Source organism: Schistocerca americana, chromosome 4, assembly GCF_021461395.2.
Source record: "Schistocerca americana isolate TAMUIC-IGC-003095 chromosome 4, iqSchAmer2.1, whole genome shotgun sequence".
In the NCBI taxonomy this organism is placed as follows: Eukaryota; Metazoa; Arthropoda; class Insecta; order Orthoptera; family Acrididae; genus Schistocerca; species Schistocerca americana.
The window spans coordinates 757963293-757982551 of record NC_060122.1 but is presented as its reverse complement, the minus strand read 5'-3'; the positions used below and the strand labels follow the sequence as shown (position 1 = coordinate 757982551).

The window sequence follows — 19259 nt, the reverse complement described above, 5'->3', positions numbered from 1 at the left end:
AACGTGCAACTAGGCAACGTTGTGATTCGAGAAGTAAAGATTGGAACGCTCTCCTGTGTAGAGTGTTTTTACGACTTGGGAAGGCTGCTGCAAGGCGCACCTGCGCACCTCCTTGGCTGACTGTCCACAGTCAGATTCCTTTTCCACCGCCGATCACACCTAAGAGACAACACACTGCCCCCGTCCACGCCCCTGATAGGCAAAGACCTTCATAAACGTCTTAGTGCCAGCCGACGAAAATAGTGCCACAATTGTCGCAGTGGAACCGTGTGATGCTCTAAGAAAGGCGTATGCATCTCTGGAGACCCTTTCAGAAAAAGAAATATTATTCCTCTTAAGGCACAACGCACCTAGCCCGTACAGAATGTGCAGATAAAATTAAGCAAGTGACCATAATACGAGGTCTGCTTATAAATTAACCTCTGATTGGCTATTGATAAAACAGAAAAAATTGGAATTTTTTTAACGTATAACTGTCCTTACGTGTTGACATTACTTCTCCAAATAGTCGCCACCTAAACCCAAACATTTATCACACTTTGACATCAGCTTCTTCATCCCTCCGCCAAACAACGGTACTGCCCAGTGCTTCAGCCAGTTGTTGACAGCATCCGTGAGCTCATCACCTGTCGTGAAGCGCTGAGTAGTCACCTAGGCTTTCATCTTTGGGAAAGGATGAAAGTCTCTTGGCGCCGAGCCTAGACTACAGGGCGGATACTTAAAAATCTCCCAGCCAAAAATTCATAATTTTTTTCTTTCGTTAGAAACACAGTGTGGGGTCGCGCATTGTCGTGCAGATCAATGGTTCCTTCGCAACCATGCCTCGCCGTTTGTTTCAGATTGACTTTCAGTGTTTCGTAAGACTCACAGGATAAACTTGTGATGTCACAGTACTGTCACTCGTTACTCTCATGAAATCTGTTTCCAAAATTTATTTGCGATCGCAAAAAGCTATAACCAGTGGTTCGACAGCGTCTGCCATTTTTTTTTTTTGTGATTGTTTGGAGAACTACAGTACAACCATTGATTGTACCGTGCGTGAGTTTCAGAGTTCACGTACTGTACCCATGTCTCGTTCCCAGAAATGATTCTGTTTAGAAATTGCTCCCCTTCTTCGTTGTAATGCTGGAGAAATGACAGTTTTTTGAAGATGGGTCAGACATTTTGGTACGCACTGCGCACAAAACATATGGTAGCCTAACGTATCGGTATCGATGCTGAGAGCGCTGCCCTTGAAATCAGGGGTGCAACTTGAAAAGTAAGGAAACTGTGAACCGACGTCTCGCAACCACAATTTTATCAACGTGTTGCGCAAGTTCATCAGTCACATCTGAACGCCTTCTTCGACCACTTGCGAGGGAGTGGTGACACAGGAGGCAGCGTAAGGCATAGTTTCAAACGAGGGCGAAAAAAACTACGATGGGACGGAGAGATGGTGATTGGTCACTTTCATGTTTGGTGCATTTTGATTTCCCTCAGTCCTACACCTAGCGACTGCGGTAAGTGCGACGAACGCTATGGGTGAGGTCTACTACTCTTGGGAGAACAGAATTTAGGCCCCGCTCGTGTTCCTGTCGCTTTCGTTTCTGCTTGCTTCATTCAGGTAAGTCAGGAAGACATCTGGGGTCTTCTGAGGTCTCATAACGACTTTCAACTAAGAAAGGTATCACCAGTTTTCCGTTCTACGCTAGGCGGGAGAATAATGTGTTTCTCCTCTTACAAGTAACGATTCCCTTATTTTTCCTCTCCACCTGAGTGCATTTTTAATGTCTTTACAGACTTATTGTGTTAGAGGGATCATTCCATGCCATGTACCGTTTTGGTTGAGATTCATTGTTTGTAAACTTGTCTTCAGACACCTACATGTACATGTACGACATTACTCTGCTATTCACAATAAAGTGCCTGGCAGAGGGTTCAATGAACCACCTTCAAGATGTCTCTCTACCATTCCACACTCAAACGGCAAGCGGGAAAAAAGAGCACTTAAATTTTTCTGTGCGAGCCCTGATTTCTCTTATTTTATCGTGTTGATCATTTCTCCCTATGTAGGTGGGAGCCAACAGGATGTTTTCGCAATCGGAGGAGAAAACTGGTGATTGTAATTTCATGAGAAGATCCCGTCGCAACGAAAAACGCCTTTGTTTTAATGATTGCCCCTCCAATTCACGTATCATGTCTGTGACACTATGACCCCTATTTCGCGATAGTACAAAACGAGCTGCCCTTCTTTGTACTTTTTCGATGTCATCCGTCAGTCCCAGCTGAAGCGGATCCCACACCGCACAGCAATACTCCAGAATAGGGCGGACGAGCGTGGTGTAAGCAGTCTCTTTAGTAGACCTTTTGCACCTTCTAAGTGTTCTGCCAATGAATCGCAGTCTTTGGTTTGATCTACCCACAATATTATCTATGTGATCGTTCCAGTTTAGGTAATTTGTAATTGTAATCCTAAGTATTTAGTTGAATTTACAGCCTTCAGATTTGTGTGACTTATCGCGTAATCGAAATTTAGCTGATTTCTTTTAGTGCTCATGTGAATAACTTCACACTTTTCCGTATTCAGAGTCAATTGCCACTTTTCGCACCGTACAAATATCTTATCTAAATCATTTTTCAAGTCATTTTGATCATCTGATGACTTTACAAGATGGTAAATGACAGCATCATCTGCAAACAATCTAAGACGGCTACTCAGATTGTCTCCTATGTCGTCAATATAGATCATGAACAATAGAGGGCCTATAACACTTCCTTGGTGAACGCCGGATATTACTTCTGTTTTACTCGATGACTTTCCGTCTATTACTAGGAACTGTGACTCTTTATGACAGTAAATCACGAATCCAGTCGCGCAACTCAGGCGATATTCCGTAGGCACGCAGTTTGTTAGAAGACGCTTGCGAGGAACGGTATCGAAAGCCTTCTGGAAATCTAAAAATATGGAATCAATTTGACATCCCCTGTCGATAGCACTTATTACTTCACGAGTATAAAGAGCTGGTTGTGTTTCACAAGAACGATATTTTCTGAAACCGTGCTGACTATGTGTCAATAAATCGTTTTCTTCGAGGTACTTCATAATGTTCGAATCAGTATATATTCGAAAACTCTACTTCAAATCTACGTTAGTGATATGGGCCTGTAATTTAGCGGATTACTCCTACTTTCCTTTTTGGGTATTGGTGTGACTTGAGCAGTTTTCCAGTCTTTAGGTACGGATCTTTCTGTGAGCGAGTGGTTGTATATAATTGCTAAATATGGAGCTATTTTATCAGCATACACCAGATGCACGTTCAACTACTAAACTGTGTCTTAAGCGATAAAGGTCGTTTGAAATTCATACAAATCTCCCACCTCTGATGCAAAAGCAAACCATCACTTTCCTTCCAGGTCACTGTCTGGCACCTGCTCGCGAGAAGCCATTTCCGTTTCGCGACATTAGATTGTTAATATGTGGGCCGTGATTTGATCGCTCATGCTAAAGTTGACGTGGTGAGGGAATTCGAAGGCAACAAACTAATTCTCACATTAATTTTAATGTCCATTTGACCAAGCAGTAGCGTTTTCACTTAACTTACACCGCTGGAACCTATTCGAAAAAAAATAGATAAGTGACACACACGCTTTCAGTCAAATTTTCCTACCAAGATGTGTATTAAAAATTGTCGGCAAGATTTCAAAGTTATGTAACGTGTCTCTTCAGTTTCTCGTTGCACATTTGTTGATAGAGGATTCCACTTGTATATTACCGCTTATAGTGTCCAATGGGCACAATATTGCAGAGATCAGACGTGTCGCCGTCGTCAGGTGCGCTGACCAACTGACCTCCTGGGAATGCGCGGTCGACCTACATTCGAACCCCCAGCAAGCTGCTGTGTACGTGGTCTGTGATCTGTAACTAAGGGCGCCTGCCGGCGACCGAGGTGGCGAGCAAGTCAGCTTCCGTAGTCGGCGACGCCCGATTTGGTGCCCCGGTTGCGGTAGTGACGGTGCAGTTAGTTCTATCGCGCTGACCGCCAGAACGTAGGGTTTGCTGAGTGTCTTCTTAATTACACTACTGGCCATTAAAATTGCTACACCACGAAGATGACGTGCTACAGACGCGAAATTTAACCGACAGGAAGAAGATGCTGTGATATGTAAATTATTAGCTTTTCAGAGGATTCACACAAGGTTGGCGCCGCTGGCGACACCTACAACGTGCTGACATGAGGAAAGTTTCCAACCGTTTTCTCATACAAAAACAGCAGCCGTCCGGCGTCGCCTGGTGAAACGTTGTTGAGATGCCTCGTGTAAGGAGGAGAAATGCGTACCATCACGTTTCCGACTTTGATAAAGGTCGGATTGTAGCCTATCGCGATTGCGGTTTATCGTATCGCGACATTGCTGCTCGCGTTGGTGAAGATCCAATGACTGTTAGCAGAATATGGAATCGGTGGGTTCAAGAGGGTAACACGGAACACCGTGCTGGATTCCAACGGCCTCGTATCACTAGCAGTCGAGATGACAGGCATCTTATCCGCATGGCTGTAACGCATCGTGCAACCACGTCTCGATCTCAGAGTCAACAGATTGGACGTTTGCAAGACAACAACCATCTGCACGAACAGTTCGACGACGTTTGCAGTAGCATGGACTATCAGCTCGGAGACCATGGCTGCGGTTACCCTTGACGCTGCATCACAGACAGGAGCGCCTGCGATGGTGTACTCAACGACGGACCTGGGTGCAAGAATGACAAAACGTCATTTTTTCCGATGAATCCAGGTTCTGTTTACAGCATCATGGTGGTCGCATCCGTGTTTGGCGACATCGCGGTGAACGCACATTGGAAGCGTTTATTCGTCATTGCCATATTGGCGTATCACCCGGCGTTATGGTATGGGGTGCCATTGGTTACACGTCTCGGTCACCTCTTCTTCGGAAGAAGAACAGTTGATGTTACATTTCAGATGTGTTACGACCCGTTGCTCTACCCTTCATTCGATCCCTGCGAAACCCTACATTTCAGCAGGCTAATGCACGACCGCATGTTGCAGGTCCTGTACGGGCCTTTCTGGATACAGAAAATGTTCGACTGCTTCCCTGGCCAGCACATTCTGAAAACATGTGGTTAGTGGTGGCCGAGCAACTGGCTCGTCACAATACGCCAGTCACTACTCTTGATGAACTGTGGTATCGTGTTGAAGGGCAGCTGTACCTTTTCACGCCATCCAAGCTCTGTTTAACTCAATGCCCAGGCGTATCAAGGTCGTTATTAAGGCCGGAGGTGGTTGTTCCGGGTACTGATTTCTCAGGATCTATGCACCCAAATTGCGTGAAAATGTAATCTCATGTCAGTTCTAGTATAATATCTTTGTCCAATGAATACCCATTTATCACCTGCATTTCTTCTTATGTAGCAATTCTAATGGTCAGTAGTGTCGACCCAGTGCGGTTTCCCAAGCCTTGCTGAGATTATACCGACAGTCCTAGTTGATGAGATTGTCCCTGGTGCGTTTTCGATTGCATCCCAAACGACGCTCTCTCAACGTTTCGATGTCGAAAATCGGTCACACACTGAAAAAACACCAAGTAAGTACTGTTTTCTGCCTACCCCACGAAACACGGGAATAGGGAACATAAAAAAAGGCTTGGATGTATTAGATTGCGTGGCAATGTGCAAGACGTATGCTGAGGTAACAAAAGTCAAATACGTCCTAACATCATGTCGGACCTCCTTTTGCCTGGTGTAGTGCAGTAGATCAACGTGGCATGAACTCAACAAGTCGTTGGAAGTAAATACTGAGCTATGCTGGCTCTATAGCCATCCATAATTGCGAAAGTGTTCATGATCAGGTTTTTGTACATAAATGCCAAATCATCCACTCGATCTGTCCAGAATGTTCTCCAAACCAATCGCGAACAGCTGTGGCCTGGCGACATGGCTCATTGTCATCCATAAAAATTCCATCGTCGTTTGGGAACATGAAGCCCATGAAGGGCTGCAAGTAGGCGAATATAACCAGAGGACCCATTCATTCCATCGTCGTTTGGCAACATGAAGTCCATGATGGGCTGCAAGTAGGCGAATATAACCAGAGGACCCATTCATTCCATGTAGACACAACCCATTCTGAAACGTCCCCTTTGAAAAATTATACAGGACTGTGCTTAAACTGACACACAGTATTTTTAGCGCAACGTAATCTGACTTTCAAAAATCCCTACAAAAGAATGGCCCTGACTAACATTAACCTATACCTTTCACAAATCTCTTACCTCACCAAAAATCTTCGTTACTCGAACTACTGCAATACAGCGAGCGCCACTACTGTCAGCTAAATAGAAGATTCAAACTACGGAAGGCACTAACTACTGATAGGCATAGTTAGCAAATGAAAGATTTTAATAGAGAACAAACAATGTATTTACCATAATAGTGTTGAAAACTCATAATATACATAGCAGTTCATGACATCCAGTCTTACAAATTTCAAAACTCCGCCATTTCTCTCCCCACATCCACCACTGCTGGCGGCTCACCTCCAACTGCGCAACGCTACGCGCTGTTAACATCCAGCTGCCCAACACTACAATGGCAGACAACAATGCAAACTAGCCACAGACTGCACACAGCGCAGCCAGTGATTTTCATACAGAGTGCTACGTGGTGTTACCAATAAAAAAACCTAAACAGCCTACTTACAATTCCTTTATGGAGCAAATACCAGCCTACAAAGTGCCTTGTTGACAACTTGGGTCCATGACTTCGTGGGGTCTGCGCCACACTCGAATCCTAACATCAGCTCTTACCAACTGAAATCGGGGCTCATCTGCCCAGGCCACGGTTTTTCAGTCACCTAGGGTGCAAGCGATATGGTCAAGAGCCCTGGGGAGGCGCTGCAGGGGACGTCGTGCTGTTAGCAAGTCACGTGTGTCGGTCGTCTGCTGTCATAGACCGTTAGCGCCGGATTTCGCCGCACTGTCTTAACGGATAAGTTCGTTGTACGTCCCACATTGGGTTCTGCGACTATTTCACGCAGTTTTGTTTGTCTGTTAGGACTGACATCTCTACGCAAACGCCGCTGCTCTCTGTTATTAAGTGAAGGCTGTCGGCCACTGCGTTCTACGTGGTGATAGGTAATGCCTGAAATGTGGTATTCTCGGCACAAGCTTGACACAGTAGATCTCGGAATATTGAATTGCCTAACGATTTCCGAAATGTGTCAGATGCGTCTATCTCCAACTGCCATCCCGCGTTCAAAGTCATTCACATCGTGCGGCCACAATCACGTCGGAAACCTTTTCACGTGAATCACGTGAATACAGACGACAGGTGTGGCGATGTACTGCCCTTTTATACATTGTGTAAGCGCTACTACCGCTATCTGTATATGACCAAATAGCTATTCCAAGACTTTGTCACCTCAGTGTGTGTTGGACAAGCAGTGTTCACCATCCAGTATCGATGCCGAGAAAACTGTTGGAACACTCGGTTAATGTATTCAAACAAGTTGGTGATCGCAGAGTGCTGGTTGTCCGAGGCTCATGCAATGGAAACGAACGTACCAGGACTTTAGCACCGACTTCGGAATACAGGGCAGCGTCTTTAGAGAGGCCATCGAAAATCGGGCGATGGGCAATCTCATCAACCGATCTGCGGCTATAATCCAAGCAAGGCTTGAGAAGCAGCACTGGGTCTAATTAAGAAGACTGCAAACTTAACATTCTGGTGGCCAGGGGGACGGAGTAACTACACCCACGCCATCGCAGCCTGCTTCTATCCATCTCTCTGTCCATCTCCTCCTCCCCCTACCCATCTCCATCTTCATCTCCACTTCCTCCTCTCACTGTTCATCTCCATCCCCCGTTCTTCTCACGGTCCATTTTCTACTCTTTCCTTTCTCTGTCTGTCTCCTTCTCTTCCCATTCTCTGTCCATTTCCTCCTCCCCCTCCCACTGTAAATCTCTCCCACCTACTCTCTCTATCCAGCTCTTCCTCACCTTCTCTCTAGCCATCATTTCCTCTCCCCCCTCTCTGTCCATCCTCTCCTCTTTCCTTTCTCTGTTCATCTCCTCCTCTCGTGTCTCCCTGTCCATCCCCCCCCCCTCTCTTTATCCATCCCCCCGTCCCTCTACCTATGTCAATCACCTCCTCTAGCGTCTGTCTGCCCATTTTCTCCGCCCTTTTCTCTCCACGTCATGACCCCTACCTCAGTAAAAGGCTGGTGTTTCTTACCCCACAGTATTTCTTTCTAGGCCGTAAATAATATGTGTACCAAATTCGGTTGAAATCATTCCAGGGATTAGGATGACCATTTCATTAAACAAAGAAGGGAAAGCAGAAAGGTGGAAGGAGTATATAGAGGGTCTATACACGGGCGATGTTGTTGAGGACAATATTATGGAAAGGGAAGAGGATATAGATGAACATGAAATGGGAGATATGATACTGCGTGAAGAGTTTGACAGAGCACTGAAAGACCTAAGTCGAAACAAGGCCGCAGGAGTAGACAACATTCCAGTAGAACTACTGATAGCCTTGGGAGGGCCAGGCCTAACAAAACTCTACCATCTGGTGAGCCAGATGTATGAGACAGGCGAAATACCCTCAGACTTCAAGAAGAATATAATAATTCCTATCCGAAAGAAAGCTCGTGTTGACAGATGTGAAAATTACCGAACTATCAGTTTAATAAGCCACGGCTGCAAAATATTAACACGAATTCTTTACAGACGAATGGAAAAACTGGTAGAAGCCGACTTCGGGGAAGATCAGTTTGGATTCCGTAGAAATGTTGGAACACGTGAGGCAATACTGACCCTACGACTTACCTTATAAGGTTAAGGAGGGACAAACCTACGTTTCTAGCATTTGTAGACTTAGAGAAAGCTTTTGACAATGTAGAATAGAATACCCTCTTTAAAAATCTGAAGGTGGCAGGGGTCAAATACAGGGAGCGAAAAGCTATTTACAATTTGTACAGAAACCAGATGGCAGTTATAAGACTCGTGGGGCATGAAAGGGAAGCAGTGGTTGGGAAGGGACTGAGACAGAGTTGTAGCCTATCCCCGATGCTATCCTATCTGTATATTGAGCAAGCAAGAAAGGAAACAAAAGAAAAGTTCGGAGTAGGTATTAAAATCCATGGAGAAGAAATAAAAACTTTGAGGTTCGCCGATGACATTGTAATTCTGTCAGAGACAGCGAAGGACTTGGAAGAGCAGTTGAACGGAATGGACAGTGTCTTGAAAGGAGGGTATAAGATGAACATTAACAAAAGCAAAACGAGGGTAATGGAACGTAGTCGAATTAAGTCGGATGATGCTGAACGAATTAGATTAGGAAATGAGACACTTAAAGTAGTAAAGGAGTTTTGCTATTTGGGGAGCAAAATAACTGATGATGGTCGAAGTAGGATGAATAAAAAGTGTGGACCGGCAGTGGCAAGAAAAGCTTTCTGAAGAAGAGAAATTTGTTAACATCGAGTTTATATATTTAAGTGTCAGGATTCCTTTCTGAAAACATCTGTATGGATTGTAGCCATGTATGGAAGTGAGACATGGACGATAAATAGTTTGTACAAGAAGAGAATAGAAGCTTTCGAAATGTGGTGCTACAGGAGAATGCTGAAGATTAGATTGGTAGATCACATAACTAATGTGGAGGTATTGAATAGAATTGGGCAGAAGAGAAATTTCTGGCACAACTTGACTAGAAGAAGGGATCGCTTGGTAGGACATATTCTGAGGCATCAAGGGATCACAAATTTAGTATTGGAGGGCAGCATGGAGGGTAAAAATCGTAGAGGGATACCAAGAGATGAATACACTAAACATATTCAGAAGGATGTAGGTTGCAGTAGGTATTGGGAGATGAAGAAGCCAGCACAGGACAGAGCAGCATGGAGAGCTGCATCAAACCAGTCTCTGATCTGAAGACCACAACAACAACAACTTTTCACTCGTAACTTTTCACACGTATGCAAGGGTCAGATGTATTTCACATACACTCCTGGAAATGGAAAAAAGAACACATTGACACCGGTGTGTCAGACCCACCATACTTGCTCCGGACACTGCGAGAGGGCTGTACAAGCAATGATCACACGCACGGCACAGCGGACACACCAGGAACCGCGGTGTTGGCCGTCGAATGGCGCTAGCTGCGCAGCATTTGTGCACCGCCGCCGTCAGTGTCAGCCAGTTTGCCGTGGCATACGGAGCTCCATCGCAGTCTTTAACACTGGTAGCATGCCGCGACAGCGTGGACGTGAACCGTATGTGCAGTTGACGGACTTTGAGCGAGGGCGTATAGTGGGCATGCGGGAGGCCGGGTGGACGTACCGCCGAATTGCTCAACACGTGAGGCGTGAGGTCTCCACAGTACATCGATGTTGTCGCCAGTGGTCGGCGGAAGGTGCACGTGCCCGTCGACCTGGGACCGGACCGCAGCGACGCACGGATGCACGCCAAGACCGTAGGATCCTACGCAGTGCCGTAGGGGACCGCACCGCCACTTCCCAGCAAATTAGGGACACTGTTGCTCCTGGGGTATCGGCGAGGACCATTCGCAACCGTCTCCATGAAGCTGGGCTACGGTCCCGCACACCGTTAGGCCGTCTTCCGCTCACGCCCCAACATCGTGCAGCCCGCCTCCAGTGGTGTCGCGACAGGCGTGAATGGAGGGACGAATGGAGACGTGTCGTCTTCAGCGATGAGAGTCGCTTCTGCCTCGGTGCCAATGATGGTCGTATGCGTGATTGGCGCCGTGCAGGTGAGCGCCACAATCAGGACTGCATACGACCGAGGCACACAGGGCCAACACCCGGCATCATGGTGTGGGGAGCGATCTCCTACACTGGCTGTACACTACTGGTGATCGTCGAGGGGACACTGAATAGTGCACGGTACATCCAAACCGTCATCGAACCCATCGTTCTACCATCCCTAGACCGGCAAGGGAACTTGCTGTTCCAACAGGTCAATGCACGTCCGCATGTATCCCGTGCCACCCAACGTGCTCTAGAAGGTGTAAGTCAACTACCCTGGCCAGCAAGATCTCCGGATCTGTCCCCCATTGAGCATGTTTGGGACTGGATGAAGCGTCGTCTCACGCGGTCTGCACGTCCAGCACGAACGCTGGTCCAACTGAGGCGCCAGGTGGAAATGGCATGGCAAGCCGTTCCACAGGACTACATCCAGCATCTCTACGATCGTCTCCATGGGAGAATAGCAGCCTGCATTGCTGCGAAAGGTGGATATACACTGTACTAGTGCTGACATTGTGCATGCTCTGTTGCCTGTGTCTATGTGCCTGTGGTTCTGTCAGTGTGATCATGTGATGTATCTGACCCCAGGAATGTGTCAATAAAGTTTCCCCTTCCTGGGACAATGAATTCACGGTGTTCTTATTTCAATTTCCAGGAGTGTATATTCGAAAGGTATTTGTACACATATTTCACCATCTCTCTAGTGAATTTCACCATGCAGTTTCATTTTCACACAGCTTAATGTTTACGACATTGTATGCCCTAAACTATATGGCGTACAATGATATAATTTTCCCAGTACGTCCAGTGGTATATGTGGCTGCTGTCGGTGAAATGTGTTGTGAGTAAAGTTAGTAGTAAAGGAGTACTAAATTGAAACGTCATGCAAGATGCGGTGGTTTTTCACGTATCTCAGTGTTTTTGACGGTATATACCCTGAACTATGTGTCGTACAGTGATATAATTTTGCTGGTGCATTCAGTGGTATATGTAAACACTGTCAGCGGCATTTGTTGTAAATAGATTTGGTAGCAAAGAAGTAATAAATTAAAACGTCATGCTTCATACGGCAGTTTTACTGCAAGTACAACGAAAATGTAGTAAGCGACAACTTCTTTCCTTTCACAATTTTGTGGGAGTTGTCAGCAAGAACAACTTTCGGAAAGATGTGAAATTACGAGTAAAGTTTGTTGCATGGCATTAAGTGCTCTCATTCTTAAATACTGGATGAACAAAACATGGGTATTCGTGTTCGCAGGCTGCACTGCTGTTTCACGCCCATCCATTTGATAGGTAGGTGGTTCTTACCCCTACAGCGATGATTTCCAGACAGCAAGTGATATGCGTAACAAGTTCGGTTCAAACTGTTCCACTGGTTTAGGAGGAGATGTAGAATGTACACACGTACGTACTTTATACATATGTAAAACCACATTTATTTTTATAGTATGTACCGAATTGTTATCATCACACAGGCACGCCATCTGGCGTGGTACCATTGTGTACCACAGAATACACAATACGACCCCTCTGGTTTGTAGTAATTTAGACATCAGACATTACATATTCTCATGTTAATGCGAACGTCCTCTTCCTGTCTTTGAGATCTCTGTGACACTATGTTTCAACAAGATAACAAAGATCTCTTGTTGCCCGTGCTGTCCTGTCGTGCCTCGAATACAGAAAGTGCTCGACTTTTACCCTGCCAGTACCTTCTCCAGATCTCTCATCCCTTGACAAAATACATTAATAGTTTGCCGAGGGTGTGGCACACCACCAATCGCTAGCCACTACAACCAACTGGCGCAGCGCCGATGCAGCATGGAATGGTTTACACGTATCTGACATCCAAGCTCAGTTCAAGTCGATACCAATCTGTGTTACAGCTGCTGAGGCTATAAATGGTGGCAGCTACAGGCACCAAATTTGGCATCCTCTGTATTCCCAAACCACCATCAAATTTAATCTCCCTGCTATACTGTACAAGCGCAATAAGTAAAGTTTCGTTATTTGCTACCCTTCCTAGCGTTCCACTTTTAGCAGCCAGCAGTATATTTGTCGGTTAAGGACTCGAACGAATTTTCAACCCGGCTCTTATTTCACTCCATACGTTCTATCAGTGCTGACCTTGGATGCACGTCATTGCTTAACAGATGCCAGAAAACGGTCCTCGTCAGATACTGTCACTTTGCGATTGATTGTATTGTCAGCGCCCTCCAGACGGAGATAAAGCTCGCAACAGCTGCGGTTATCTGCGGCGATGTGCTGGAGCCGGTATCAGCTGCGTCAGTCGGGTTGTGGTCTTCACCGGAGGTGCACGCCGACGAAACTGGCGCCATGAAGATCAAGGACAGGAGCCTGCTCCTCACAGCCGCCTGCGGACTCGTGAGTCTCGGCCACATCTGGTCTAGTTTAGAGCCACGTGGCACCTCTCGCCACGTAGTCTGGTAACACGCATTCCGGCACTGACAGAGCTGCTAAGCCTAGTACACCCAGGTTTCCACGCCATTCTCCTGTTGTGCATAACATTGTATCACATCTGTGTTCAGCCCTGTACACCTTGCCTCTGTCTTCCACACAGTTCTGGTGCCGACTTTATGTAGAAGGTGTGACACCTTCAGCTGTCTTTTCCGGCCGCGGTGGTCTCGCGGTTCTAGGCGCGCAGTCCGGAACCGTGAGACTGCTACGGTCGCAGGTTCAAATCCTGCCTCGGGCATGGATGTGTGTGATGTCCTTAGGTGGGTTTAAGTAGTTCTAAGTTCTAGGGGACTGATAACCATAGCAGTTGAGTCCGACGGTGCTCAGAGCCTTTTGAACCATCAGCTGTCTTTACAGGTCTAGTTTTATTTGCAATCAACTGCTGCTGTGTTTCTTTATACCAACATCAGGCTCCTCTACGATACGGGTTGATCATGCCGGGTAATCACCTTTGTACATTTCATGGCGGACACAAAAAATATATAAAGATGATTACCCGCCATCCACGTGATCATCTTGTAACATAGCGGGGCCTGAAAATCGTGTAATGTAACAACAAAATCAATTCAAAATAAAATAAGACCTGTAAATAGAGCTGAAGATGTCATCCGTTCTATATGAAGATACAGTAACAGCTATCGTCCCATGATACAGCGGAAGATTTATGTATGGTGGTTAAGGTGTCATGTTTCCAAAATGATCTGCAGCACGTTCTGCTCACTCCTTTGCTCTTAATGTCACGCATGTTTTCACTCTACCGTTGGCTAACACTTTTCATATCTTATCTCTTCTAGCCGTTCCCCTGGTATCACTCTAATCTATTTTTATGACCGTGCCTTAGTATTATCTGATTTCTTCTTTATTCCTCGTCCGTCTTTCTCCCGCGTTTGTACCAGTAGATGTATTACTCATACCTGCGCCTCAGTGTTTATCTACGTTTGTATACCGCGACTTACTTTGCGCTGTGTGAAGAAGGATAGAAATCACATGCAAGATATGTTACACGCCATAAGTAATAGATTATGAGAGCAAAAATGAAATACGTATTTTATCGAAATTAAGACAATAGAATTACTTAAAGTTTTGAAATATTGTAATACAAGTCAGAATATTTATTCAGGCAAGACTGTTAGTTTTCTTGTACTGATTGTGATGTTTCAAAAACTGAACACTATCTAATTCTCGCATTTCACTGTGGGACTAAATGTGTTACAGCATTCTGTAAGAGGTACTGACCTCCAGGTCTCGTCAAATATTGATGACATTGCGCTTGCCTTTAACTATTTGTTTATACGTTCAAACTTTGTTTTAGCTGATCTTCCAGTGACAGTATTTTGCTGTTGCACCATTTGCGAGAGGGCAATATTTGCATTCTGTGACACTGGAAGGAAAGAGTATTGCTTTATAGTATAAATATAAACCCTGTGGTACATCATGTGACTAATTATCTCAGATACAGAATATCTATTGCTGTTTGATTAACTTGGAAGTAATACACATCCATTTCTCCTACAAGTGTAAGACGAAAACCGAGAATCTCAAGTGTACTTACGCGTTCTGCAATGACGTAATTATTTAATTTTTTTCCATTAGAAATGATTGGCAAATTCCTATGAACGTAAAAACACTGGGCATGTCTACAAAATAACTTTCTCTGCTAATAGTTAGGATTTTATGTTTATTTATATTTTGCACGAGACGCTTCGGGAAATGACACCCATTTTCAAGTGCGTTTTTCGTGTGTTACGACATTTCCTCGTGATTTCGTTGTGTATACTGCTGCTTTATTCTGCTGTCTTTACTATAATATACTAAAAGACTCATAACTTTAATTAAGGGTCTATTTTTATATTCAGTAAGTGTCGAATTTTCGAAAAGCTTCTGTTTACGGTTTACTTGTAGTCCATGTGTGTAGAAACTCGCAGACATTAAACATCACACACAATTTTCTGCGCACAGTGCACAATTAAAACGGTAGACGAACAAAAACAAAACAAAACAGTTACAAAGATTTTTCTTCGAATAGTCAACAAAGATGACGCCCTATATCGTCCACGGAGTATGAAGCGGTATATACAGTAGGTCAATGCTGCAAAAAACAAATAAAATACCTTTGAGTCAAGAAAACATGTAACAGGACATAGACATAGTGAAACAGATTGCCATTGATAACACTGCAGACATGGTTGCCTCAATACGAGATGATGCAAAGAAAGATCGAAACCCAACCACTCCACATTAGATAAATATAAAAACAAATGTACAGGGTATATCTAGCTTAACATACATTGGCAACACATTACAAAAACTGCAGATATCTTCAAAAACCACAAGATGAAAGGAGCATTCCCTAGATATAACAAATTAAAATATAACATCCACATCACAAAGTGTAATCATGACTCATATTTGTAATCATGACCCATATTCAGATTCTGAAATACACAGAATAAGATCCTAGCAATTCTCTACGTTGCACCTAGGACAAACATGCTGAGATTTCCGCACCAGGTCTACATAGCATGTTAAAACCATTAAAGTAGATTAACCGCTTTAAAACCTTTTATCAGAAATTGTCAGAATTAAGATGCGCAGTGTTCTTAGGATTAGTTGCTGGAGCACATCGCACGCAAAACCCTCACTGTAGCACCAAAGAAACTGGAATAGACATGCTTATTCAGATACATCTACATCTACATCTGCATCTACATGACTACTCTGCAATTCACATTTAAGTGCTTGGCAGAGGGTTCGTCGAACCACAATCATACTATCTCTCTACCATTCCACTCCCGAACAGCGCGCGGGAAAAACGAACACCTAAACCTTTCTGTTCGAGCTCTGATTTCTCTTATTTTATTTTGATGATCATTCCTACCTATGTTGGTTGGGCTCAACGAAATATTTTCGCATTCGGAAGAGAAAGTTGGTGACTGAAATTTCGTAAATAGATCTCGCCGCGACGAAAAACGTCTTTGCTGTAATGACTTCCATCCCAATTCGCGTATCATATCTGCCACACTCTCTCCCCTACTACGTGATAATACAAAACGAGCTGCCCTTTTTTGCACCCTTTCGATGTCCTCCGTCAATTCCACCTGGTAAGGATCCCACACCGCGCAGCAATATTCTAACAGAGGACGAAAGAGTGTAGTGTAAGCTGTCTCTTTAGTGGACTTGTTGCATCTTCTAAGTGTCCTGCCAATAAAATGCCACCTTTGGCTCGCCTTCCCCACAATATTATCTATGTGGTCTTTCCAACTGAAGTTGTTCTTAATTTTAACACCCAGGTACTTAGTTGAATTGACAGCCTTGAGAATTGTACTATTTATCGAGTAATCCAATTCCAACGGATTTCTTTTGGAACTCATGTGGACCACCTCACACTTTTCGTTATTTAGCGTCAACTGCCACCTGGCACACCATACAGCAATCTTTTCTAAATCGCTTTTCAACTGATACTGGTCTTCGGATGACCTTACTAGACGGTAAATTACAGCATCATCTGCGAACAACCTAAGAGAACTGCTCAGATTGTCACCCAGGTCATTTATATAGATCAGGAACAGCAGAGGTCCCAGAACGCTTCCCTGGGGAACACCTGATATCACTTCAATTTTACTCGAAGATTTGCCGTCTACTACTACGAACTGCGACCTTCCTGACAGGAAATCACGAATCCAGTCGCACAACTGAGACGATACCCCATAGGCCCGCAGCTTGATTAGAAGTCGCTTGTGAGGAACGGTGTCAAAAGCTTTCCGGAAATCTAGAAATACGGAATCAACTTGAGATCCCCTGTCGATGGCGGCCATTACTTCGTGCGAATAAAGAGCTAGCTGCGTTGCACAAGAACGATGTTTTCTGAAACAGACAGAATACGGCGCTGCCGGCAGCAAGGCCTATATAAGACAATAAGTGTCTGGCGCAGTTATTAGATCGGTTACTGCTGCTGAAATCACAGGTTATCAATATTTAAGTGAGTTTGAACGTGGTGTTATAGTCCACGCACAAGCGATGGGCTACAGGATCTCCGAGGTAGTGATGAAGTGGGGGTTTTCCCGTACGACTATTGCACGAGTGTACTGTAAAAATCAGGAATCGCGTAAAACATTGAATCTCCGACATCGCTGCTGCTGGAAAAAGATCCTGCAAGAACAGGACCAACTAAGACTGAAGAGAATCGTTCAACGTGACAGAAGTGCAACCCTTCGGCAAACTTCTGCAGATTTCAATGCTGGGCCATCAACCATTCAACGAAACATCATCGATATGGGCTTTCGGAGCCAAAGGCCCACTCGTCTGCCCTTGATCATCGCACGACACGAAGCTTTACGCCACACCTGGGCCCTTCAGCACTGATGTTGGACTATTGATGACTGGAAACGTGTGTTTCAAATTGTATCGAGCGGATGGACGTGTAAGGTATGGAGACAGTCTCATGAATCCATGGACCCTGCTTACAGCAGGGGTCTGTTCATGCTGGTGGAGGCTCTGTAATGGTGTGGGGCACGTGCAGTTGGTGCGATATGGGACACCTGATACGTCTAGATACGACTCTGACAGGTGACACGTGCGTAAGAATCCTGTCTGATCACCTGCTAGTGCTTTACGACTGACTTTGGCAATTCCAGCAGGACAATGCAATACCCACACGCCCAGAAATGCTACGGAGTGGCTGAAGGAACACACTTCTGAGTTTACACACTTCCGCTGGCCACCAAACACCCCAGACATGAACATTATTGAGCATATCAGGGATGCCTTGCAACGTGCCATTCAGAAGAGATCTCTACCCCCTCGTACTCTTAAGGAATATGGACAGCTCTGCCGGGTTCATGTTGTCAATTCCCTCCGGCGCTACTTCAGACATTAGTCAAGTCCATGCCTCATCGTGTTGCGGCACTTCTGCGTGCTCGCTGGGGCCCTACACGACATTACGCAGGTGCACCAGTTTCTTTGGCTCTTCAGTGTATCATATCACTGTAAATAAGAGGTGGTTCTGACGTACTGTATATGTTAGGAAATCTGAGTATAATTTCTAACAGAGAGATCAAATACGAAGCCAGAATCACACGAAGAAAGGTAATGAAGTAAATACTAAAACTAAAGGAATAGATAAGAAATTTGAAGAAGTTGTATGGATTGGCCGAAAGTGTCTCTTAATTTAGATCAAAACCAGTATTTATTACTAACGGTTCAGGTCACGACGAGCTAAGCAGTTTTCATCTGAAGCAATTGATCTGGAAGAGATCAGCTGGTGGCAGTCGATGTGTGATTTGTGCAAAACGTGCCTCTTGAAGAGAATTATACAAAAACGCTACCGAGAGGTATTCCAAATGCTATCTTGGCTATTGAATATGCTTCCCCATTAATAACGACAAACTGAGTTCTGTTTGCTAGGATATCATCAAATTAATCGCAGATATGGCTCTGAGCACTATGCGACTTAACTTCTGAGGTCATCAGTCGCTTATAACTTAGAACTAATTAAACCTAACTAACCTAAGGACATCACTAACATCCATGGCCGAGGCAGGATTCGAACCTGCGACCGTAGCGGTCGCTCGGTTCCAGACTGTAGCGCCTAGAACCGCACGGCCACTTCGGCCGGCAATCGCAGATATATTCGGATATTCCGTACGCTTGTAGTTAGCTTACTAGTCGATTGTACGGAACTGTATAGAAGCCTGTCTGCATGTCGAACTACATCTCATCAGTAGGAAGTCAGCTTTCTGCTGCTTTATACAAGTCATTACTGAGCAAATGAAACTGGCTGTCACATGACCGGTACTTCCAGAAACCATTTTGGGTTGCACGTAGGAGATGTTCATCTTCAGAAATGACATCAAAAGCGAGTATAATATACAGGGTGATCAGAAACAGTCTGGAAAGCTTGTAAGGGTGTTACGGGGTAGGTTCTACCGAGAAATAGTTCTTTAGAAAACAAGAATTCGATACGTTGTGCCGTTTCCGAGTTACTACGAGGTGCATTCAAGTTCTAAGGCCTCCGATTTTTTTTCT

At 44.9% G+C, this 19259-nt stretch overlaps 1 protein-coding gene across 2 annotated transcripts in view; it reads left to right on the top strand.

Annotated features, from left to right (window-relative positions):
• Window positions 1-13060: 13060 nt before the first annotated feature.
• The window catches only part of LOC124613148, a 192761-nt gene continuing 186562 nt past the window's right edge, over window positions 13061-19259 (top strand). The window contains exon 1 of one of the 2 annotated variants that reach the window (XM_047141766.1): window positions 13061-13142. In XM_047141766.1, the coding sequence (XP_046997722.1) occupies window positions 13095-13142 (48 nt within the window). In that variant the 5' untranslated portion in view covers window positions 13061-13094. Of the gene's footprint in view, window positions 13147-19259 lie in introns of both variants that reach the window. The other variant, XM_047141768.1, reaches the window with a different exon arrangement.